The sequence below is a fragment of the Osmerus eperlanus genome, chromosome 15 (genome assembly GCF_963692335.1).
Source record: "Osmerus eperlanus chromosome 15, fOsmEpe2.1, whole genome shotgun sequence".
Classification (NCBI taxonomy): Eukaryota; Metazoa; Chordata; class Actinopteri; order Osmeriformes; family Osmeridae; genus Osmerus; species Osmerus eperlanus.
In genome coordinates this window covers 2,696,138-2,720,944 of record NC_085032.1, presented here as the reverse complement: position 1 = coordinate 2,720,944, position 24,807 = coordinate 2,696,138, and the positions used below count along the sequence as shown (strand labels likewise).

Sequence of the window (24,807 nt, the reverse complement as noted above, 5' to 3'; positions counted from 1 at the left end):
CACCCCAAAACACACACACATGTAAGCACGCACGCACACATATACACATGGTTGTTTCCATCCTTATTCTTTAAGTATAACTTATTTTAGAGTTCTCTTCCCCTGGAACAGATTTCATGTTCCAAATGAGGGGGGCTGTCGCTGTCTTGGTGTGTGGGGTTGCATCAAATTCCCCTTTTTTGCTCTGTTAAATTGCTGCACCAGTCCACACTTGACCGGTGGGGATCTCATTCTATTATGACTGTAACTGTTAGCTGCTCCTGGCATTCTCTAATCCCTGCTCTCCTCTCTCTGTCCCCCCCCACACACATCCCTTGTGGTGTGGGGGGTTTGAGTTGTCAGCACCTGCCTGGTCGTCGGTCAGCCAACGCTGGACCTGGTCGCGAGTCTCCCGGTCCTGTCCTACATCTATAAAGTTGAATAATGGATTTTGGTGTTTTAAAAACCCATCGACACTGTATGACTATGTTTAGCCTGTGTTCTGCTCCTCTCTCCCACCAACCGTCTCTGGAGGAGGGGATCCCTCTCTGAATTGCTCCTCCCAAGGTTTCTTCCATTTTTTTTTTCTCCTGTTGAGAGTTTTTTGGGAGTTTTTCCTTGTCTTCCTTGAGGGTTTAGGTTGGTTGAGGGGCAGTTCTATGGGCATATGTGAAGCCCTCTGTGACATGCTTGCGTGTAAAAAGGGCTATACAAATAAATTTGATTTGATTTGATTTGGAACCGTTGATGATCCACACAAAGAGTAGTCATGGTCCCTAACACACACACACACACACAGGGTTGTAACCCACCTGGCCATGTGTGTCTCCTGGAGGCTTGCCTGGTTCAAACCGTACCGCCAGACCAAAATCTCCAATGATGGCTGTTAGGTCTGTCCTCAGCATCACATTCTTACTCTTAAAGTCCCTGGAGAGAGAAAGAAAGAAAGAGAGACAGACAAGAGGAGGGAGTAAAAGAGAGGGATAGAGACAAACGAGAGGAGGGGGGTAGAAGAGAGAGAGGGACAGAGACAGACGAGAGCAGGGGGGAAGACAGAGGGAGGAGGTATAGACAAATGAGAAGACGGTAAGAGATTGACAGAAGGAGGAGGTATAGAGAAGAGAGGAGGAGGGAAGATAAGGAGAGAGGTAGGATGTATATAGATGAGAGGAGAGGGTAAGAGAGAGGGAGAGAGGTAGGAGGTATAGAGAGATGAGAGGACTGAAGCTACTGAACTCAGACAGGGTTGTGCATGGTGACTGTGGGTCAGGGTCTCACCTGTGGGCGATGGCTGGTTTGGGCCCTTCCCCCTTGCAGTGAGGGACGTCTTCATGGAGATAAGCCAGGCCGCATGCCATGGTTTCTGCTATGTGGCACAGTTCAGGCCAGCTCAACACGTTCCCCTTCAGATAGTCTGTTAGGGAACCCTACACACACACACAAAACATCAGTCAGGACTTCTTGCCTTTATCCCCCCCTCCCCTTCTCATTTCTCCCCCCCTCCTTCCCCCACCCCCCCATGTCTCCCCCTCCTCCCTCTTCTGTATCCTTCCCTCCTCCCCCTCTCATGTCTCCCCCTCCTCACCCTCTCGTGGAACTCAGTGATGAGCCACAGTTCCATCTCCAGGTTGGTTCCTCGTTTTTCCGCACCAATGTAGCGCAGCAGGTTGTCGTGCTTCATTCCCGGCGTGGAGAACACATCACGCTCGTTACTCCATGACTGCTTGTCCTGCAGAACCAGGTTGAAAACCGGGAGGAGACGGTTACGTGGAGCAGAACCACCTTTCACTTGCACTGGAGAGCTGACATTCTACAAGGACAGCAGTCTGCCATGAGGGTAGCCATACCTGGATGGGGAAGACCTTCACAGCCACGTATTCATTCATCATTTGGGCCTTCCACACACAGCCGAAGCGCCCCCTAGCTTTGATCTCCAACAACTGCAGCGGCTTGAGTCCCACCAGGGGCGAGGGGGGAGGGAGGCCATTGTCCTGATGGATTGGGAAACACAAAAACGCATCTACGTCAGGTTTAACAGCGTGTGTTGTTTGGTTAGTGAAGATGTGACTAACCACAGTGCTGCCAAGCACCTCTAGATGGCGTCATACTGTCACCAAGCTGCCTGGCCTGCTTGGCAGACTGGAACAAAATGGCCTCCTTATGGAACACACAAGAAAGGGCCATGAGAGAGAGAACAAGGGAAAAAAAAGAGAGGAAGAAAGATAGTCAGATGGCTGAGCGGTTAGGGAATCGGGCTATTAATCAGAAGGTTGCCGGTGCGATTCCCCGGGCAAGGCATTTCACCCTACTTGCCTCGGGGGAATGTCCCTGTACTTACTGTAAGTCACTCTGGATAAGAACGTCTGCTAAATGACTAAATGTAAAGAAAGAACATAAATCATGAAGTGAGAGAGTGAGAAAAAACCCAAGTGAGAGAGCAGGAGCAACAGAGGGCTTTAGAGAGCGATAAAGACAGAGAAAGAGAGAGAGAGAGCTGGCACGTTAAAGAGGTATGAATCATTTAGACAACCCTTCAGGAAGACATGGAGAGAGACAGAGCAAGAAAGAATACAGAAACACTGTGTGTGTGTCTGCATATGTGTGTGTATTCATATACCTCATTGACGTCGACGTGGCCGTAGGGAGGCTTGCGGTGGCGGTACATCCAGAGGGCCAGCAGCAGGGCCAGGGACAGCAGGGTGATGGGGAGGAGGGAGTACCCCAGCACGCTGTACAGGTGGGCGCTGGGTGCCGGGGCCTTGATCACTGGGAAGGCAACCAGGGGAGCATTACCACACTGTCCTGTCTCTTCAGTATAAGAACACACACAGAGACACACACACACCAACAGAGACACAGACACACACCCTTACTTGGTCCGTTCATGTCAGGCAGGTGTGTGAAGTGCTTGTTGCACAGGTTGCCCTCACAGCAACAGAAGAACACCTGGGGATTTTCTTCTGTCGCCACACATTCCTGCCTGAGAAGGAGATAGGAAGGGAGACACAGCCAAAAGAGGGGTAGGGAGTGAGGGAGGTACGTAAGGAGAGAAGAGAGAGGGAGGTAGGGAGGGTAGAGAGAGAGGGAAGCAGAGAGAGGGGGGAAAGAAAAAGAGAGTTAAGGAGGATAGGAGGGTAGAGAGATAGTAAGAGAAGTAGGGAAAGAAGTAGGTAGGAAGGGAGGAGGGGTGGAAGAGAGAGGGGGGAGAGACCACCATCAAACCCAATGTGTGTGGACCAGTGTACTTTCTGGTCTAATGAGACTTTCAGGTGGCTGACCTCTGAGAAGGGTATGAGCTCTGTCTGTGGTGTGTGTGTATGTTTGAGTGTAGGAGTGTATGTGTATGTTTGATTGTTTTTGGTATGTGTGTATGTTTGAGTTTGTCTGTGTATGTTTGAGTTTGTTGGGTCATAGAATAAGCCCTGTCAGCTGGTCCATCGGGGTGTGTGTGAGTTTGTGTGAGTGTGTGTGTGAGTGTGTGTGTGTGTGAGAGTGTGTGTAGACGACCTTGTCTAAACCGACCTGAGGTGTTTCCAGAGCTATCAGACATGTCAATCTCCCAGTGGAATGTTTCCAATATGTGGAACGCAGCTACCAGGGGCCAAAGAGCTTGTCTGCGCACACACACACACACACAAACCTGTCATAGCAGTTGAAGTCATCCAGCCAGCAGCCTTTCTTCACCAGCTCGATGGTTCCAGAGCTGTTCCTCCAGGAGGCATAGCAGTGCGAGCGCTTGTCCTGGTCCCCCTCGCAGCTCTCCACGCCACTGAGGTTGGTCCTCTCCACCTGGTAGTTGTGGTTGTAGTACAGACACTCGCGCGTGTCCCGCTCCGCCCCGCTCCATCCTGCGGGAGGGGAAAGGGGGTTTAGAGCTGGCCACAAAGTCGCACGTGTAGCCAAGGTGAATCGGTAAAACCAGTGCTCGAAGTGGGCTCACCGGTACGCAGTACCGGCACCTCTACATTTTACTCTTAAGCGTACCTTTTCACCTTTTCTTGCGTACCGGCACCTTTTCTTGCGTGCCGGTACGCTAGATTCGAAAAAGTTATATAGACAGCATCAGCTGATGCCTGAGTAAAACAGATTTTTCACTGCTGCTTTCAAACCTAGAAACTAAACGACTTTCGTTTGTAAGTAATTATGTTAGCAGGCATACTAGAAGGTGGAGAGAGGAACAACAACTCACGATGTGGTGGTGGTCTATACTTAGGAGCACAACATACACACACACACACACACACTAGGGCTGCTGCGATTGGTCGACGCTGGAAATGCGTCGACATCAATATTTTAAATCTACGCATCTTTTTTTTATTTTATAAAAAAACCCGCTTTAATTCATTATAACAAATGTTCTTCTTCTATATCACTACGTAATTGCTGCGTGCATGACGTCAGTCGTTGTTGGCTTGAGTCATTGGTCGGCTCCAGTCAACGCTCCAGTTTAAAAAAAATCATGGCCGCTGCAGCAGAGTCCGACTCGGTTCCGAAACGTCCCCAAGAACCCAAGGCTTCAAAAGTATGGGAATACTCGATTTATCACCAAACAATAAGGTGGTTTGTACACTGTGCAAAGTTGCAATGGCATACCACAGCAGCACTAGCGCTATGCACGAGCACCTGAAAAGAAAACATACAGGCGCTATTCTGGATGATGGACCGCCAGAAAAGGCTAAACCACCATAAGTGTTGTCTATTCATGTTTATTAGATTACCATAAGTAGGGAGAGCCTTTTTAATATATTTTGTCATTGTAGCTGCTAAATACACGCATTATTAAAGCCATAAAGTCGTCTACCTGCTACCTTAGTATTTCCATTAAATAAATGTTTAGGTAGGCTAGAATCTGGGTTTATTCTACATTGGTTGATAGGATAGCTCTCTAGGATAGCTCTTGCTATTTAGCCCATCTTTCCGTAACCATGACGCGTTGCTAGGACAACGGAGGCGTATGAAGTGTTTTAAAGACGTAGCTCTACTCCGGCTCTAGTCTGTGGTAAATGTACCTGGTTCTTAGATAATTGGCGAGTATTGCTAGAATCATTACCGAACTGGCATAAGCACCAGCCCAGAACCAGCACCTTGGAATTTTTGGTTTAAAACGGGTGTGTTTGTGCATGTTGGGCTTGTTGGGGTCTGTTATGAACCTTATCTAAATATGGGGGCTGGGAGCTCGTAAGCTATAGTTTGACTACTATGCCACTTGCAGAGAGACACACTGCAATGAATATTGCATCCTGGATTGAAACAGCAATTGAGAAGTTTGGAAGCAAGTAGAATCAAGGCTGTGGTGCATGACAATGCTGCTAATGTAGTAGCAGCCCTCAAGTTGTTGGAAGAGAGGCATGGGATATCTTCAATCCACTGTGCTGGCCACACATAACAATTAGGGTTAAATCCAGCACTGAAGAATCCACAAATTAACTAAGCAATTGGAGCTGCAAGGTGCTTGGTGGAACATTTTAAAAAGAGTAAAATGGCCAGCTCAAAGCTGAAAACAAAACAAAAACAAATGGGCAAACCTGAACACAAACTGATTCAAGATGTTAGTGTAAGATGGAACAGCTCTTACTACATGATCAGCCGCCTGCTAGAGCAGAGGTGGCCTGTTACAGCAACTCTGTCAGACCCAGAAGTAACAAAAAGAGCAAAGCATTTCCTTGACCTCAAAGCTGAACAGTGGAGCCTGATGGAGGAGCTAGAACAAGCTCTCAAGCCATTTGAGTGTGCTACTGTTTATCTTAGTGGGGGGTCATATGTAACCCTGTCCTCTCTACTGCACTCATTAAAGGACTGATGAAGTCCACACAGAATGCAGCCTTTGACAACACCCATGTGCAGGGATTTCAGGCTGCTGCAGCATATGAAATCTCAAAAAGGTGGGAGGTTGAGATGGCCTTCAAAGATGCTACTACAAACACCAGTGTAATTGCAGCTGCCCTGGATCCCAGGTTTCGCAGAATGAAATTCCTGTCCCCGGATGAAAGCCTGAAACTGCAGGTTAAAGTGCAAGCCCTTGCACTAGAAGCAAAGAGGAGAGTAATAGAGAGTCAGCAACAGCAGCATACCACAGAGGCCCAAACATCAGCAGGTGTTACAGAGAAGAGGTCTGTGTCGTTGCTGGATACATTGCTTGGGTCGGACTCAGAAGAAACATCCAGCCAGAATGACAGTGAAGACGAGATATCATCAGTCATTCAGTGAGAGAAGAGATTCAAGTATTTTGGGGATCAGCCTCTGCCTAAAAGTACAGATCATCTGCAGTGGTGGAAAGCAAATGAGGCAAGGTTTCCCTCTCTGGCTGTTCTGGCAAACTCTTATTTGTGTGTACCTGCCACATCAACACCTTCCGAGCGTCTCTTCTCCACAGCTGGAAACATAGTTTCCAAGAAAAGAGCTAGCCTGAGTTCAGAATATGTGGACATATTGACATTTTTACACTACAACACACATGTCTAACTGACGTTTGATTGAGCTGGACACCATTGTTCATTGTTTCTTACACTTTAAACATGTTGCACTTTGTTTATTATGCAGACCTAACTTTTTTATTTTGATAAGGGACTTAATAGAAACTTGCTGCACTGCTGACTTAAATATTTGGCCCTCTTTTTTATTTATTTTTATCACGTTGGTAGTTTAAACCTACAGTTTTGCACTTTAATATGTAAGCCTTTGTTTGTTTGTCAATGACATATACAGTTTGTTGTTTTCAAAATAAAATGAACTGAAATGGTCAATTTGATTTTTTTGGAGGAAAATTAATTGTTTAGATTAATCGACTAATCGGTAAAATAGTCGGCAAATTAATCGATAGAAAAATAGTCGTTACTGGCAGCCCTAACACACACACACACACATTATACTGGACAATCAAGGACTAGATGAGAGTGCAGTACTATCCTTTCTGTCTCGGTTGAGACTGTGTGTGTGTGTGTGTGTCTGGTCTTATTGCTTCCAGATAACTGAAGCCTCCCCTTAACCAATCGAACTCCAGAATATTGTTTTCTCCACCCATCAAAAAGTTGAGATCCATAACGTGGCTCTATTATGGAGACTGGAGTATATTCGGACTCATAATGACATTAGCATTTGTATGGAAGTGTGTGTGTGTGTCTATGTGACCCTGTATGACCCCTGTGTGTGTGCTGACGACAAAGAAGGTTAATGATATGGATCTGTTTTTTTTACATAATAATGTTCACACACACACACATACACACAGGCCTCCACACCCAGGCTTGAACATCTCCGTACGCCAGCTCTCCTAGTCCAGCACTAAGAGGATCCCATCAAGCAGAAAGGATGTCTTGATCAGGAAGAGATGATCTCAGTAACTGCTATAAAACACAAAATATCTGCTACCTGATAAACATCAGGAGAAGATTTTCAAAACCGAGCGGAGAACCAAGGCGGAGAATAATACCAATATATATTGGTTTACACCTATCAACATTTCTAGCCACTGCGGGACCAAAGGCAGGCTAGGGGAACTCATTTTAATGTTAAATAAGGGAAATGTTCATGTCATGGGACCTTTAACTGCCTATCACAGTCAAATAGAAACAAGTAACACTAAACAGCAAACAGGAATCAAATGTAAGCATATATTGAATCGAAACTTGATTAAAAATGGAAAGAATCGTTATTCAAAAAAATCGTGAATCAATTTTTAATTGAATCGTGACCCCAAAAATCAAATCGAGAGGTACCAAAAGATTCCCACCCCTAGTTGTCACGGTACCAGAATTTAGTAGACGGTACACCAGTGAAATTCAAGGTACTCAATACCATTTTGGATACCAAAGGAAAAGATAAAAATAGGTTACTGTTAAAAAAAACTGACAGTGTAGACATTCAAACGTAATTCTACATCCCAAACTCCAAAACATAAATTTCGAAATTCAAAAAATATGTCATCTAAACCCTCTGTAAAAATGGGTTAACCCTGTTGTGCTTTGTCCTCTCCTTTTGTATGCCCCAGTATTAGGTATTGCATTTGCAGTATGCTGCTCACCATAAAAGCCATTACGATGTTTGCAAATTGGTTTCTGGTGATCAACGATGTTCTCATTGTCATCTGCCTCACACCCAAAGTAGTTTTTCCATATGTGGCTCTTCCACTTTACTTGTCGACAACTTTTAGTGTTGTCCAGTGTTGCAACAACTTTGTCACTAGATTTAGCAACTTTTCACCTTCCCTAGTGACAAAAAATCAAATCTAGCAACTTTTGGCAACTTTTCAGAGAGCCACTAGTGGTTTCTGGTGAGGTTTCTTTTGTCAACACTGTGCTTGTCAGCATCCTACTCTGCATGGGTAGACCCGGTACCTACCGTAATTTCAGAAATTCTGGTATTGTTCCGTTTTTGGGGGATTTGACTACCGACTTGGTACCGGAGTACCGGTTTTTGTGACAGCACTAGTCAGGATGATTGGATACTGGATGTAAGAGTGGAATAACGATTTGTATCTTCGAACCTCAATTTTCAAAAGGGCAAAAAAGAGTATTTAAATAGTTGTCGGAGAACGGCGATAAACAGGTCGAAAGGGTTTTCAAAACAGGCCAAAATATCTAACATTTGGGGCGGAGTTTGACTGGCAATGGAGTAGGACGTGTTTGACTTGAGCTCCCGCCGAACTGCTGCAATTTTAAGTTATTTCGCGCTTTACATTACAAAAACTTTGGTGATTCTGCTCTGAACCTGTTTCTGAACCAAGAAAAGTGTCTATATGTGAGGCAATGGCTGAAAAACTACGCAAATATCAGTACGACGGATCAGTCGATACTAGGCCTAACACCGCCCCGACACCGAGTTCAACCGTCACCCGATCTCGAGTGACTCCACCCGCTTCAACCAGCCTAGAGAAGATGGACGCTGTAGCCTTGAAATCCGACATTCTTCGCACGCTAAAGGCGGACATATCGGCGGTGATTAAATCCGAACTGAAAAATGCGCTTGCCGAGGACTTCAATGCCCTCAAAACCGAAATTCAAGCGGTTAAGTTGGAAATAATAAACAACACAGCAGCGATCCATTCGGAGATGGATAAAATGAAGGCTACTATCAAGGATGTGGAAGGCGGGCTATCAATGTGGTCGGACGAGGTGACAACTTTGCAGTCTGTGGTCGCTGACTTGAAAACAGAGGTAGCTGGGCTAAAAGGCAAATGCGAAGACATGGAGGGAAGAATGCTGCGGTGCAACATAAGAATTCTGGGAGTAGCTGAGACGGATGGATCAAGCTCTACTGTGTCGGTGTCGAGGCTGCTGAGAGAAATACTACAGCTGGATAAGGATGTGCTTGTGGACCGCTCGCATAGAAGCCTGGGTCCAAGAAGACCAGATGGGAAACCACGCGCCATCGTAGCTAAACTCCACTATTATCAAGACTGTGTCGATGTGCTGAGCCGTGCGCGCTCTCAAGCTCCGCTGAGATTCAGCGGGGACTCGATCGCCATATTTCCAGACTATACTGCAGGCGCGCCAAGGCCAGGGCTGCGTTCACGGAGGTTCGGAAATTGCTGCACAAACGTGAGGGCGTCCGATTCGGCATCTTATTCCCAGCCCGACTACGCATCACACATGACGGTAAAGAAAGAGAATTCACCGATGCGGAAAAAGCGATGGGCTACGTTAAAAAGAACATCATCTCTACTGAGGCCTGAATGTTATTGAATGACTGAGCTTTATGTAGGTTACGTTATTCCAATTTAAAACCTACCCCAATGGAGCAATACTTATTCTGTTCACATTATCTTCAGCTGCTGTCATGTGGGGTTGGTCATCCTCAGTCATGGGTAAGTGATGCTCTGACTCATTTCAAGGGCAACTTTGTGTGGACAATATTTTCCTAACTTGTGTTGCTGTAAATAATGATCATACCAGGTCTACCTTGTTACACAGAATACTTTATTGTACTGTACAGACTTCCTCTCATCTTATTTTCTTGTGTAGCCTGTTTTGATAAACAGTAGCCTACAGCCTATTGGTTACCCTTTGTTATGAGCCTGTGATGCTCTGTTACTTTTTATGAGGAGCGTACAATATGCATCTTAAGGTGTAATTGCCTTTGCCATTGTCTTCAGACTAATTTTCTTTTTCTTTATGATTTATTTTTTATTTAAGAGCAGAATTTGATTTAATATCACAATGCGCTATCTGAGTTACTTCCATATAGGGGGGTTCGGCGGGAGCCTGAGCGGTTTGCTCTTTAGTGTCCCATACACAAGCACTAAATGTATGGATTTGTTTTGAAGGGGTATTGTACTCACCATGTTCTTGTAGGTGTAAAGGGGGGTGGGGGAATGTTACCAGACTTTTTTATTGACCAGACTTACCCTGTCGGGTGTCCGTTTTATATGTCACTGCTGTCATGTTGTGGCTTGTATAGGTTTCAGATGTATGACTTTTCCCCTAAATATGTCTGGCAACTATAATTCCAGAGGGTTGGATGGCTGCTCAGTCAACTTTGTGAGTTGGAATGTTAAATCACTCAACCATCCAGTGAAACGTAAAAAAGTACTTTCACATTTGAAACAGCTCAATGTTGATATCGCATTCCTTCAGGAGACACATTTACTTACAGTGGATCATTTTCAGCTGAAAGGGAGTTGGGCAGGACAATTTTATCACTCCAATTTCCATTCCAAAGCTAGAGGGGCAGCCATACTTATTAATAGAAACACACCATTTACTATGACTAGTGTAGAGGCTGACCCCTTGGGGCGATATGTTATTGTAGTGGGACAACTTTGCTCTTTACCAGTTATCTTGGCCAATATATATGCGCCAAACTGGGACAACCCTGGGTTTTTTTCAAACATTTTTTCACGTCTACCAAATATGTCATCGCACCACCTTATTCTTGGTGGTGACACAAATTGTACACTTTCCCCGGTATTAGATCGTAGTTCATCCAAAAAGGCATCCCTGTCTAAATCAGCACGTTCAATTAAAGTATTTCTTAAATCATATGACGTTGCTGACGTGTGGCGATTTCGCAATCCTACCTCCAGAGAATACTCTTTTTTCTCCCCCGTTCATAGGAGTTACTCCCGTATAGATAATTTTTTCCTTGATAAAAGACTTCTTCCTCTTGTAACCAAGTGTGATTACAAAACAATAGTTATTTCAGATCATGGTCCTCTAGCTATGGAAATACGTATCCCTATTATACAGTCCATTTACCGTCCCTGGAGACTTAATTCTCTGCTTTTATCAGAAGAAGCTTTTACTAAATTCATATCCTCTGAGATTGCATCATTCCTGGAGATTAACCAAACACCAGGAATGTCTTCTTTAACTGTATAGGAGTCACTAAAAGCATATTTACGGGGCCAGATAATCTCATATTGCGCAATCAAGAAAAAGAAAAACACTGCACGCCTTAAAGATCTGACGGATGATATTCTTAAATTAGACAGACTATATAGCCATATGCCCTGTGCCGAGGCAATGAAAAAGCGTATATTTTTGCAGACCGAGTTTGATCTCCTGACAACACGACAGGCCGAATACCTTATCTCTAAATCGCGGCATGGATCCTATGAGCATGGGGAAAAGGCTGGGAGAATGCTTGCTCATCAGTTAAGGCAACGAACTGCCAATCAGACCATTCCTGCTATTAATGATGAGCAGGGCTTAAAAAATACTGATAGCCAAAAAATCAATTCTTGTTTTAAAACTTTTTACCAGTCACTGTACACCTCCGACTCTAGTGCAGAGCCTTCCTCGTTGGAAGATATTTTTGGAAATGTACAAGTCCCCTCCATTAACCCTGAGGTGGCTGATCAATTGGAGGAGGACCTCTCAACTAAGGAGATAACATTAGCAATTAGATCAATGCAAGGTGGCAAATCACCGGGGCCGGACGGTTTCCCCACAGACTTCTTTAAAAAATTCTCAAAACAGCTCTCCCCTTTATTGTTAAAAGTATTTGAAGAATCTCTTTCATTGAAATCCCTACCACCAACCATGCGACAGGCAGTTATCTCTTTAATCCTTAAAACAGACAAGAACCCTCTCGAGTGCGGCTCATTCCGTCCAATTTCCCTTCTTAACACTGATGCCAAAGTTCTTGCTAAGGTCCTCGCGCGCCGTTTGGAGGAAGTTCTGCCCTCTGTCATATCACCTGACCAAACAGGCTTTATTAAAAGTTGGTATTCCTTCTCTAACGTCAGACGACTTATGAATATTCTTTATGGCCCTTCTCCACCCGGTGAGCTAGAGGTAGTGCTTTCATTAGATGCTGAAAAGGCTTTCGACCGGGTGGAGTGGGAATATCTGTTTAGCACATTGAAGAGATTTGGATTCGGCCATAAGCTTGGATCATGGGTCAGACTTTTATATACGTCTCCGTTGGCGGCTGTGCGCACTAACAATAATGTATCCACTTACTTTGAGCTACAACGCGGCACAAGACAGGGATGCCCTTTGTCCCCATTGCTATTTGCAGTTGCAATGGAACCACTTGCTTTAGCTCTCAGACAAAATGTAGACATTAAAGGTATCCAGCGGGCAGGGCTGGAACACAAAGTTTCACTTTATGCGGACGACATGTTATTGTACATGTCCCAACCCCTCTCAAGTCTCCCAAAACTAATGACTTTACTTACAGAATTTGGAAACATTTCTGGCTATAAAGTCAATATTCAGAAAAGTGAACTCATGCCTATTGGTGATGGAGCTAGTCGGATGTCTCTCGGCTCAATTCCCTTTAAAGTTAGCCCTAAATAATTTAAGTACCTTGGGGTATGGGTCACACATAACCATAAAGATCTATATGTGGCTAATTATCAACCTTTATTAGCTAATCTAAAACAGGACTTTGAGCGCTGGGACCATCTGCCTCTCTCTTTGGGTGGAAGAATCAATGCGGTAAAGATGAACGTGTTGCCTAAGTTTTTGTATATTTTTCAATGTCTTCCATTTTTTTTAACAAAATCTTTCTTTTCCAAACTGAATAATCAGATCTCAACCTTTATTTGGAACAAAAAAAACACCAAGAATTAAAAGAACTATATTGCAGAGACCTCGTACAATGGGAGGGATGGCACTCCCAAATTTCATGTATTACTATTGGGCGGCCAACATAAGAGCATTGCTGTATTGGTTGAGGAGCGATACTACTGCCCCTGCGTGGACAATTCTCGAGAGGGCTTCAGTTGAGTCCACCTCTCTAGCAGCTTTATTGTGTTCCAAACTACCATTCACACAGCCTATTTCTAGCTTCACTTCTAATCCAATTATAACACATTCAATTAAAGTCTGGAATCAGGTTAGAAGATCTTTTTCCCTTAAAGAATTATCAATGGCTGCACCAATTGCTAAAAATCACATGTTTATTCCATCAATGATGGATGAAGCCTTTGATGCTTGGTCTAGGAAGGGGGTGGTCTCGCTGTCTGATCTCTATATTTATGGTAATTTTGCCTCCTTTGAACAGCTGGTACAGAAGTATAACATTCCCAAATCACTTTTTTTTTTGGTATTTGCAACTTCGGAACTTTTTAGTCTTAAATTCCGATTGCTTCCCATCGTGCCCTCCCAGTTCGCTGTTAGACTTAATTTTCAATTGTAAATCGGTAAAAAAATGGGCTATGAGCAGAATCTACGAACAACTCAATATATACGACTTGACACCATTGGACATACTTAGAGAATTTTCTCATCATCCATATGCCTTAGACATGCTGTTATACAATTTAAAATTGTTCATCGTCTGCACTGGTCTAAAGTCAGACTCTCTAAGATTACTGATATAGACCCCACATGTGATCGATGTAGGCAGGATCCCGCCACTCTGCTGCATATGTTCTGGACATGTCCAAGACTTTACATGTTCTGGCTGAATATTTTTGAGACCTTCTCTGGGATACTTGCAAAGGTAGTCGAGCCATCCCCACTAATTGCATTGTTCGGTGTAGCCCCCGAAGACGCCTCTCTTAGTGAAAGGGAAGTCAACATGTTGGCCTTCTGTTCGCTTCTAGCTAGGAGGCTGATACTGTTTAAATGGAAAGACCCTATTCCACCGACACATAGCCATTGGATCAGGGAGGTCATGTGCCATCTAAAATTGGAGAAAATCAGATATACAGTTAGAGGGTCTACTGAGAAATTTTATAATATTTGGCAGCCTTTTTTTACTTTTGTTGAGGGAATGGAAGCTGACAATATGACAATGTAAACAATTTCATTTGTATAATTTCTATTTACTTTATTCATTTTTTTTTTTTTTACGGATGTCTGGTTATGTAATATTTGTATGCATATGTCTGGTATCTGGGAGGGTGGGGGGGTTGTTTGAGTTTGTTTATCTGTAAAATGTAAAAACCAATAAAAAGACCTTGATCAAAATATCTAACATTTACTTTAAAGTTGACAAAAGCTTTATTACATTATTGTTTTTATTTGGACTGCATAAATAGGTTACTTCTACTTTATAATGTGAATTTTGTATTTAGAAAAGATGTAGGCCTTGTTATTGTTTTCCAATTGCACACAGAACTCCCCTATTCCTGGGGGGTGTTCCATCAACGTAGGTTAAGAGAAAGCCAGGCTTATTTTGATAAGTCTCACTTACTTTAGCGAGAGTTCTGTTACATTACGGTCTGGGCTTGCAATTCCCGAATTTGTGTCTGCGTGACCTCAAAATATATTTGGAAGCATTTGTGCAAGTGCAAATCATCGTTATGTTGCAACCTGTTTTAATTTCTTTACAAAACGCCTGCTCATTAGCCTACTACACAAGTGCCTGCTGTGAGCTGATACAGTGACCGGTCCACCGTTCTATCCAATGTTACATAACCAATTAAACTTCATCTTTACATTCTGAACTTTAATGAAGATTTTTGATTGGTTAATATTAGCCGTCAGTCACTCCTTGTCACTGTGGTCCGTTGTCACATGACAAGGAGCTAACTAGCGTGCAAAATAAATCTATAACATAAAAATTGTAGTTGTGATTCTCCTTAATATTCGGTGGGTGCTCCTCCATTTTGGCTGGTGCTCCTAGTTGGGAGCACCAGTGCCACCAAGTAAAATAGTTAATTTCAAGCCCTGGGGCCAGTTGCATAAAAATAGACCATAGTCTTAGACTTAAATGTAAGTTGAAGTCCGACTTGCCATAGACACTTCAATTTACCTGTTGCATAAAGCTTTACTATGAGTGACGAACGTAAGACTGACTTAGATAGCCTGTTGCACTTTGCATTTGGGGTAAAATAAGACACAAAAGAAAAGATGGCAGACAAAACAGCGAAACAACTGCGAAGGATCGATCATAGACTTATATATGGTAGACACAGCAAGCCTGCTCTTTCAAGATGGTGCCTCATTAATTTCTATGAAAAGTGCTCAGTGGCGCAGTTAGGCAAGCAAGAGCGCAAAACGGACCGCGCCATCTTTCCAGTTCCGGCTCATCCGGTCTTGCGCAGAACAGTGGTTTGCCTTGTTCCTAGCTCCGACACTTTTTTTTGTTCAAAAAACATTATTCAAGTACAAATTCAAAAACACACTGAAAACATTAAATGAACACATACATACATGAAATAAGCGGTGCATGAGATTTACATTAAAGAGGTTGTAAGGCATTGTAAATGTTAAGAGTCCGGATGGATTTCTTATTTGTCAGTCCTTTTAAAGTTTGAAAATATAATTTCATGTCACTTTTAAATTTGTGAATATTCGGTTTTCTTTCAGACCATTTAAAGACTTAATGACTAATTTAGACCATTTTATATTTATGGATATAACATGTTCTAAATACAATTTAAAGATTCAAAATGAAAACATGGCATTTATCCAAATCATTACCTTCATAGTAAAAAATTATATCTCTATTTTGTAATTTTATCCTAGAGCCACACAATACATAAAATACATCCTCCACATCAATCCAGAACACTCTGACATAAAAACATTCACAAAACAAATGTGCAATCATCTCTGTGAAGACACAAAAACATTTGCAGGATTCAGAAAGATCAGATTTATATTTCTTTAAAATGTGATTTGTTGGGTAGATGCAATGGACAATTTTGAAATATACTTCATTTACTTTATTGTTAACAAAATTTATTATAATAGGTCCAAATCAAATTCCAATTGATATTCCCAAAGTGGTTATTCCAATAATGTTTGCATCGAGCAGCTGTGGGGCAATATATCAAATGTCTTAAATATCTATTATTGCACTTTTTAATCCTATATGTCAATGCCAATTAATAAAACATTGGTTCTAAATGTTGACTGGTCATTAGAAACATTACTACCCTGCAGCACTCTTACGTAACCCGTGGGTATAGCATCAAATACTATGCTATAAACTCGTGCAATTATTGGAATATTAAACTTCCCTTGTGTTATCTTCGGGTCATTCTGACCCATTAGTCATTGTGACCCACCGTCGTATTGCGACAAATTTACCACATACAAAAACAAAGTGAAGCCTTTTCTTTTAACCGTTGGGCTGTATCAGACCCCCCACATTGCAAAGGTTAAAATAAAATTATTTTTATTTGTTTTTGTATTGGGTAAAATTGGGTAAACACAACGATGGTTTGTTATGAACCTTTGGGTCATGTGACCTGAAGGCAGCACAAGGGTTAAGAATTCTGAATATGTAAGTAAGTTACCGTTGTCATTAATCAACTGGGAGATCAATAAAATATTGTTTTGGACCCATTTTGGATAGAATATTGACTTGTTCTTGTACATTAAGTCTTTATTATTCCATATCAAATGTTTGTGGGGTGAAAATTGTGTTTATACATAAGAAGCCAACATAAAAGAGCCTGTCTATGAAAGTTAGATAGCTGAAGAGGGATTTTATCAATACCAAAATTGCATTTTAGTAAGAATTCAATACCCCCAACTTTTGGAAAAATTAAGTTTGGAATGAAATACCACAGTTTATCTTTATTTATTTTTAATCCAGTTCACCTTGGAAATTATATATGATGTATGGAAATCAAGAACATTCAGACCTCCTTGATTGTATGGATTACATAAAGTATTTTTGTTTAAATAGTGAGGCTTATTTTTCCATATGAAATTGAATAATGTAGAATCTATTTTCTTAATAAAAGGTTTTGAAACATCTAATACTTTGGCCGGATAAACTACTAATCCTTCAGTTTTGGACAAAAGTACCCGACCTTTTGAGTGATAAATCTCTCATGAGCCATCTATCAAATGTATTTTTAACTTTTGGAATGAGAGGTTGAAAATTGGATTTCATCCTTTCTGTCTGACTTTTACAAATATGAATTCCTAAGTATGTTACTTCCTCTTTAACAAGGATACCCTCAAATTCTGTTGTATGTATATTGCTTTCTTTGAGTGGAAAAAGGGTAAAAAAATATATATTTAACGCTAATCCTGAAAATCTTGAGAACACATTAAGACAATCAATAACTGTTTTTACCTGAAATTCATCTTTTAAGAAAATGGCTGTATCATCAGCTAGCTGGCAACATTTTATTTCTTTCCCCACCGAACGTCACGTCAATAACATCACCAGGACTGCATTATTCCATCTCAAAAACATTGCACGCCTCCATCCATCACTCTCCTCCTCCACTGCCGAGCTTCTGATCCACTCGTTCATCACTTCCAGACTCGATTACTGCAATAGCATCCTTTACGGCTCACCGTCCAAAATCCTCAATAAACTCCAGTACATCCAGAACTCCGCCGCACGTCTGCTCACTCACACCCGCTCCCGTGACCACATCACCCCCGTCCTCCAGAACCTCCACTGGCTCCCCGTCTTACAACGCATTCACTTTAAAATCCTTCTTCTCACTCACAAAGCCCTTCACAACCAGACCCCCGCTACCTCACCGACCTGCTCTACCACCACACTCCCTCCCGCTCCCTCCGTTCCTCTGATGCCAACCTCCTGTCCACCCCACTCAGGACCGAGCACCGAACCTGGGGTGACAGAGCTTTCTCCATCGCCGCTCCCTCCCTCTGGAACTCACTCCCCAAACCCATCAGAGACTGCGCCAACCTGTCAACTTTTAAATCATTAGTCAAAACGCACCTTTTTAGATCTGCTTTTAATGTGTAATTAATGTGGTGATTTTATATGATGTCCTTGTTTTATGTTTATTTTAACCATGTACAGCTACTTTGAGAACTTTGAAAAGCGCTATATAAATGAAATGTATTATTATTATTCCCTACAACATTAATTCCTTGAAAGTTCTCATTATACAAATGTAGTGCCATTACTTGCATTACTAAGAGAAACAAGAACGTGGCTGCAACGTCTACTCTTACTCTGCAAACTCTTACAAAATAAAAAAAATAGCCTTCCTCTTTATCAGTTCTTGTATACCCCTTACATTAAATGAACAAAGTGACAAAGACAGGTTGAACAATAGAAGAGAAAAGTATCTAGAAAAACTACTGTTAAATTAACCTTGTGAAAAATGCTTTTCTTTACCTTTTGAATATTAATAAATTGCAACAAACAGGCATCCATTTATATACCTCTGACCCCTGAAACCGTGCTTTCCAGTGGCGGCTGGTCAATAGAGGGAGCTAGGGCGCCGCCCTCCTTGGTGAAAAGTGTTTTAGATTTTTGTTTTTCATGTAATATATTTTCTAAACAATAGGGATGCTCCGATCGGATTGGCGCCGATCCATATCGGAGCCAAAACCGATATTCTCATTATTGGTTTGATTCGGCGTTCTCAAAACGGCCGATCAAACATGGCCGATCAGATGGCATAAAATCTGCGAGAACTACTATCAGAGACGTTTCAATAAAACGTTATATAGGCATTTCAGGCCGCCAATGGTAAGAAATTATTCTTTAACCTTTAGATGCGTGAGTTCTAAATATTTCCGACGCTTCCACCAGAGTGAGTTATTTTTCCAAAACGGAAGCTAGCTAGCTTTAGTTAGCTTCCGTTACCTAGCAACCTAGCATAATACTCGTAGCAATGCTACTACCTGCTAGTGTTACTTGTTAGCCTCCTAATTGTACATTTTGAAGCCATACTATAGCGTTTGTCATAGTTTTTGTCTATCGGAAAATAGTCGGTTGGAATTTTCAGAATCGCACATGTGCGACGTTACTCTGTGAGACCCGCATTCGAACGAAAACAGTCACGGACAGCCACTGCTTTTTGGAAGGCCAATAAAGACCTCTTTCCTGCTCTTGCACAGGCAGCACGAGTCTTCCTCTCCACACCTTGTACAAGTGTAGATAGCGAGCGACTTTTCAGCACAGCAGGACATATTTTAGATGAGAGGAACAGGTTGACTCCTAAAAATGCTGAGATGCTTATATTTATCAAGGCAAATCTGCCAGTGATGCTGCTTAATCAGAAGTAAGGTTTGAATACTCTAGTATGCCCTCTCTCCGAGTGAGTGAGTGAGTGCGTGCGTGCGTCCGTGCGTGAAGTGAGTGAAGTATGTGAGCGTGAGTGAGCGAGACACTATACATATAGATACACGTTTTACTTTTGTTTAATTGCTGACTTCCTGTGCACCTTTAATCTTTATTCTCTCTGTTATCTCCTCCTAAATGCAGACAAATCGACTTGAAACTGACTGACTTGAAACATTAGATATTTGTCTATAGCTTGTTTATGTTGCAGTTAAGTTTTCATTATTATTTTTCCACAGGAAAGCTACTGTATAAGCTCCAAGTTCTCTTGAGAGCCTCTAGAGAGTGGAATGTTGCACATGTGATTCTATTGTTGTGATTTTTATTTAAAGATTTATATTTGTATCATTATTTTAATATTTATTATTATTTACACATTTTATAGTAAGCGAGAGAGCTTCTACACTGGAATGTTGCACGTTCCCTGCATTAAAACGGATGGTTGTCAATTCATGATACTCTCTTGTCTCGTAATTTAAATACTTTAAATACAATACCAATGTTGTTAAGAATAATTAATTTCATAAATCATGCTACACAATAAATAGAATGCTTCAATCGACACTGTGATCGTTGATCGGTATTATCGGATCGGCAGATACTGATTTCAGTGATCGGTCATCGGTGATCGGCACCAAAAAACCTGATCGGAGCATCTCTACTAAACAATAACTACTAATTTTAAGCATGACTGTGTTAAAAATACACAATAATGTGTTGTGTATATATATACTAAAATTCTGTTTTGGGATAAATTTACTTCATGCTCGACATCTGGGATGCTAGAAAAATCGCCCATCGAAACGCCTACCAACCTGCTGGCGATAGGTGAATTGCTGACCGTTGCTAACAAGAAACACATATTTAGCCAATCAGCGTCCTCAAAAATTATTCCTAAAGGGCGCTGAAATAATCGCCCCAAGCAAAGAGTTAAGAGTATAGAAGTGATTTTGCAACTGTAGGGCCTACTTTACGTTATTGAAAATGAATGACTCCGGACCGGACTTTAGCCGTTCTCAAATTCTGTCAGATATCCTCTCCAAAATCCTTTTGAGAGGAGAACTTTAGTGGAGAAAATAAAAATAAAAGAGTTTGTCCCAGATCAAAATCAAAATTACACAACAGGCGAGCGAAAAGGGTACAGCTAAATCATACACGAGAGGTTTCTCCAACGATAAGCTACAACAGAAAGGCCTGGCTAGCTGGATGCAGTCATGTCAATGCCTTATTTTGCTTCCCGTGCTTGCTTTTTATAACATTCGGAACAGATACAACATGGACTGTTACAGGAGTTAAGGACATTAAACATGTATCTGAGAAAACAAAACAAGTGCACAAAGGCACACATGGAGAATACAATCAAGCTAGCCATGCTAGGACAGACAATATCGTTATGCAACTGGACGAAGGTCACCGGATTGGGGTGAGGAAAAACAACGAAGAAGTGGATAAGAACAGGCACGTTCTATCAAAGATAATTGATTGTGTTAAATTCATCTATAAATCCTTAATATTTAGTTTTACAGTAATAGTTGTGTTGTGTTTTCCAATAATACCAGGGAGAGTGGCTCAAGTGCCCAGATGTCTGTGGTTTTCAATATTTCTGAACTGAGTGTAATGATATTTATAGTCCACAAATGTGGACATTTGCCTATAGCTGTGTGCATTAATTAAATAATTACTATTTCACAGAGAACTTGTATCATGCAGTTTGTGTTCAATTGTATTAGGATGGTTACTGAATTGACTGAATATTTCACAGCCCCACCTAGAATAATTTTCACCAGCCGCCACTGGTGCTTTCCTAACATTGAGAAAATATTTTTGGGAATGAAAGTGCCATAAAAAGTGGAATCTCTACATTTCAATTACTTTAGAACACCATTTCCTTTTGTTTTATTTTAGATTAGATCTGCTTTAGAACTATGCTTTCAACAAAGCATAAATGTAACTTTTCATATTTGTTTCCACCCCAGTTGTGAGGAGTTTATTTTCCATCAACTATTACACTCTTATTTCTTTACCATCAACGAAGGCTCTGGCTCCTACAAAGAAAGCTATCCGTGGCCAAAGTTTGTTGCGCGCTTCCTTTTCTTTGGTGGTCAAATCTTCTCCAAATTTCAGTTTATTTACCTTTAGGAACTCAGACTCCTTTGCACATTTCCACAGTATTTCTTTCGTCGATCGGGATGTAAATCTTGTTATCACTGGCCTAGATTTTCCGCTCTCTCTCCTTCCAATTCTGTGGCTTACGTCAACGTGCAATCATAGATCTTCTCCGGCGTTTGGTATGATTGCGCTACAGATGTCCACGACACGCTGCTTCACATCCCAGACAGCATTTACATCTGTGCCAGATCCGTTTTCGAATCAGCAGATTCGCGCAGCAGTTGCACTCACTATGCAGATCTGCACCAAATTTGCGCCAGACCTCTCAAATTCAAAATGGCGGCGAACACAAGGGAAGATTCAAGTGCTAGCTCCATACACAAACGTCGACCAGGTAAGAAGTTCTGTCATATTTCATGGCTTATTCTGATTTAGATATTTATAAAAGCCTTGTATATTTGTCATGACATGCAAATTTGAAAAAAAAAGTGTAAAACTAGCAACTTTGTAGGTCGCTAAACATGAAGTACACGTAAGTGTACTTATGGACTGATGCTCCTCGAAACTAAGCTAATATGCACACACGTAAAATGGGAAAAAGCTAGCTCTGATGCAGCTAAAAAGCTGTACATGGTCCCAATGAAATAAATAACAAATAAATCACTAAATACATACATACTTAAATTAGTTGGGTTGAAAATGTTAGTAAAAATGTGCACATGTAAATTAGCTTGCATATTATCCCATTGGAATAAATAACAATTAAATAATGCAAACCTACATACATAAATGAAATTAATTTGTATTTGATTTTATCATGTTTTTATTTCCAGAGCGTTTTTCTTTGCAAAGAGCATTGGAGCTACTTGGGTCAATTGATGGAGACAACTCAGATTTGGACGTGTCTGACAACGATGATCCCATCCTGGATGGCAATTACCAACCATCACCACAGGAGGAAAGCAGCAGTGAGGAGAGTAGTGATGATGAGGACCCCATGCCTGAGCCCACTGACCACAGCAGAGGACGCAAACATCTCCATAGTGCAGATAATGGATAGCCAAGACCCAGTAGATATTTGTTTATTTTATGCAGTTAGGACCTTAGGGCTATGTGAAGGATTGGAAGCAAAATGCTTATTTACAAAACTTGTTGACAGGTTCAGGGACAGGGACAGAGACAGGTACAGAGACAGGTACAGGCACAGGTACAGGTTCATCCCGCACTCTCAGACGTCGCCGTCAAAGTCAAGAGATTGAGGCTGATAGCTCAGAAGATGACTTGGAAGAGCCAACACCAAGACCAAGCCAAACAAAAAAAAAAGAAAAAGGGAGACTCTGAACAAGGTAATTGTTATTATTTTTGGCCTTCACACCTTGAGGGTAAATCTTCAAATTTCATATAAACTTCCACACAGATTCAAGTATTTTATGCACCAATACACCTCAATTGCTTACATGGGTAAAAATGTAACTTCCTACAATAAATACTATTTTTATTCTGATTCTAGTTGTGCAGGACGTGGACTACGCTGGAAGGCTACTCCATTGATGCCAAACCTGGCAGAGTATCAGCATCAGGACGAAACTGATCTAGACAGACATGGCTGGACCCCACTAGACTATTTTGATCAGTACATAGATAGAGATTTGATGATGACGATTGCAGAATGCTCTAATATTATGACACTGTCTAAGAGTGGGGAGACACTTAACATGACAGTAGATGAGGTTTACCACTTTTTTGGTGCCTGTATTTTGATGTCCTGCATCCGATACCCAACCATTAGGATGTACTGGTCCAAAGCCTTGAAAATCACTGCCATCACTGACAAATTCACACGTGCCAGATTCTTCAAACTGAGGGGAGCAATAAAAGTGGTTATTGATCATGATGTGCCAGAAGACCTGAGAATGTCGGACAAATTCTGGAAGGTGAGGCCTTTTCTGGATCGGATTCTGCGAGGCTGCTTGTCTCTGAATCGACCTGATTGCGCATCTATTGATGAGCAGATGATACCTTTCACAGGAGCCTGTCCCTGCAGACAATATCTACCAATGAAGCCAAACCCAGTTGGCATAAAGAACTTTGTTTGTGCTACAGCAGATGGCATTGTGCTTGACTTTGAGCTATATCAAGGCACAGGTTCACTGATTGAGAAGGTCGAAGAACCAGAGGGCCTGAGTTTGGGAAGCTTAGTCATCGAGCGTCTGTGCCAAACTCTGCATCGTGGCACAAAGGTGTATTGTGACCGGTTCTTCACCACCATCAAAGGTGCGCAACGAATGATGGAGAAAGAGCTGTACATGACTGGTACAATAATGAAGAACCAACTCGCTGAAGCGAAGCATAAGTTACCCAGTGACAAAGCCATGAAAAACGCAGGAAGAGGTACCTCATCAGAAGTTTCCGCTGAAGATGGAAAGTTGTGTGTAGTGAAGTGGTACGACAACAAACCAGTATTGCTGATGTCTGTTGTTCATGGTACACAGCCTGAAGACACCTGCCAGCGCTGGGACAAGAAAGTGAAACAATATGTCACTGTCTCGCGACCAAGCATTGTCCGTGAGTACAACATCAAGATGGGTGGAGTTGATTTGATGGATAGAATGATAAGTTACTATCGCATGAGCACCCGTACTAAGAAGTGGACAATGCGGATGGTAATGCACTTCACGGATCTGGCTTTAGCCAACAGCTGGATACTCTACCGAAAAGACCATGCAATATGTGCTGGACCAAAGACAAGACCCATCCAGTTCCTTCAGTTCCGCATGGAAGTGGCTAAGATCCTCTTGGCCCAGCATCATGGTGCAGATGCAGACCTTTCGACACAGTCAGAGGAAGAAGAAGATTCAAACCAGGGAGTGAAACGTCACGTGACAGAGTTGCCCCATGTCTCGGTCCGCAGGAGGGCTAATGCTCACCTCCCAGAGATGATCGGCCTGAATAATGCAATGCGCTGCAGACAACAAGGTTGCACTGGAAGAACCCAAGTTCGTTGTATGACCTGTAAAGTGTTCTTGTGCTTGCAAACCGAGCGCAACTGTTACTCAGCCTTTCACACATAAGTGATGGCAGTGATTCTCAAGGTGTGTACATGTTCCTTGGTTCCTCCATGTTCTCCGACTCCGTGAAGGTCAATCAATCAGGTGACCTCTGGGCCTCTGTAAGAAGGCCTGGTCCTTCAGTGCTCAGTTATCGCAGCCTTTAACATGTTCCCTTTTTTACATTACCAATGCAAAATGTCACATGAGCTACTCATCTATGTTTTTTTCTTTTTTTCACTATGATGTTCAAAAAACATTAGTA

General features: G+C 42.1%; 1 protein-coding gene across 2 annotated transcripts in view; it reads right to left on the bottom strand.

Moving 5' to 3' along the window:
* The window catches only part of LOC134034631 (activin receptor type-2B-like), a 53,786-nt gene that overhangs the window by 3,581 nt on the left and 25,398 nt on the right, over nt 1-24,807 (bottom strand). The window contains exons 2-8 of one of the 2 annotated variants that reach the window (XM_062479086.1): nt 3,620-3,827; nt 2,847-2,959; nt 2,597-2,745; nt 1,827-1,970; nt 1,565-1,708; nt 1,258-1,406; nt 792-906 (exon numbers count right to left, since the gene is read on the bottom strand). In XM_062479086.1, coding sequence (XP_062335070.1) covers nt 792-906; nt 1,258-1,406; nt 1,565-1,708; nt 1,827-1,970; nt 2,597-2,745; nt 2,847-2,959; nt 3,620-3,827 — 1,022 coding nt within the window. The remainder of the gene's footprint in view (nt 1-791; nt 907-1,257; nt 1,407-1,564; nt 1,709-1,826; nt 1,971-2,596; nt 2,746-2,846; nt 2,960-3,619; nt 3,828-24,807) is intronic. The other variant, XM_062479087.1, reaches the window with a different exon arrangement.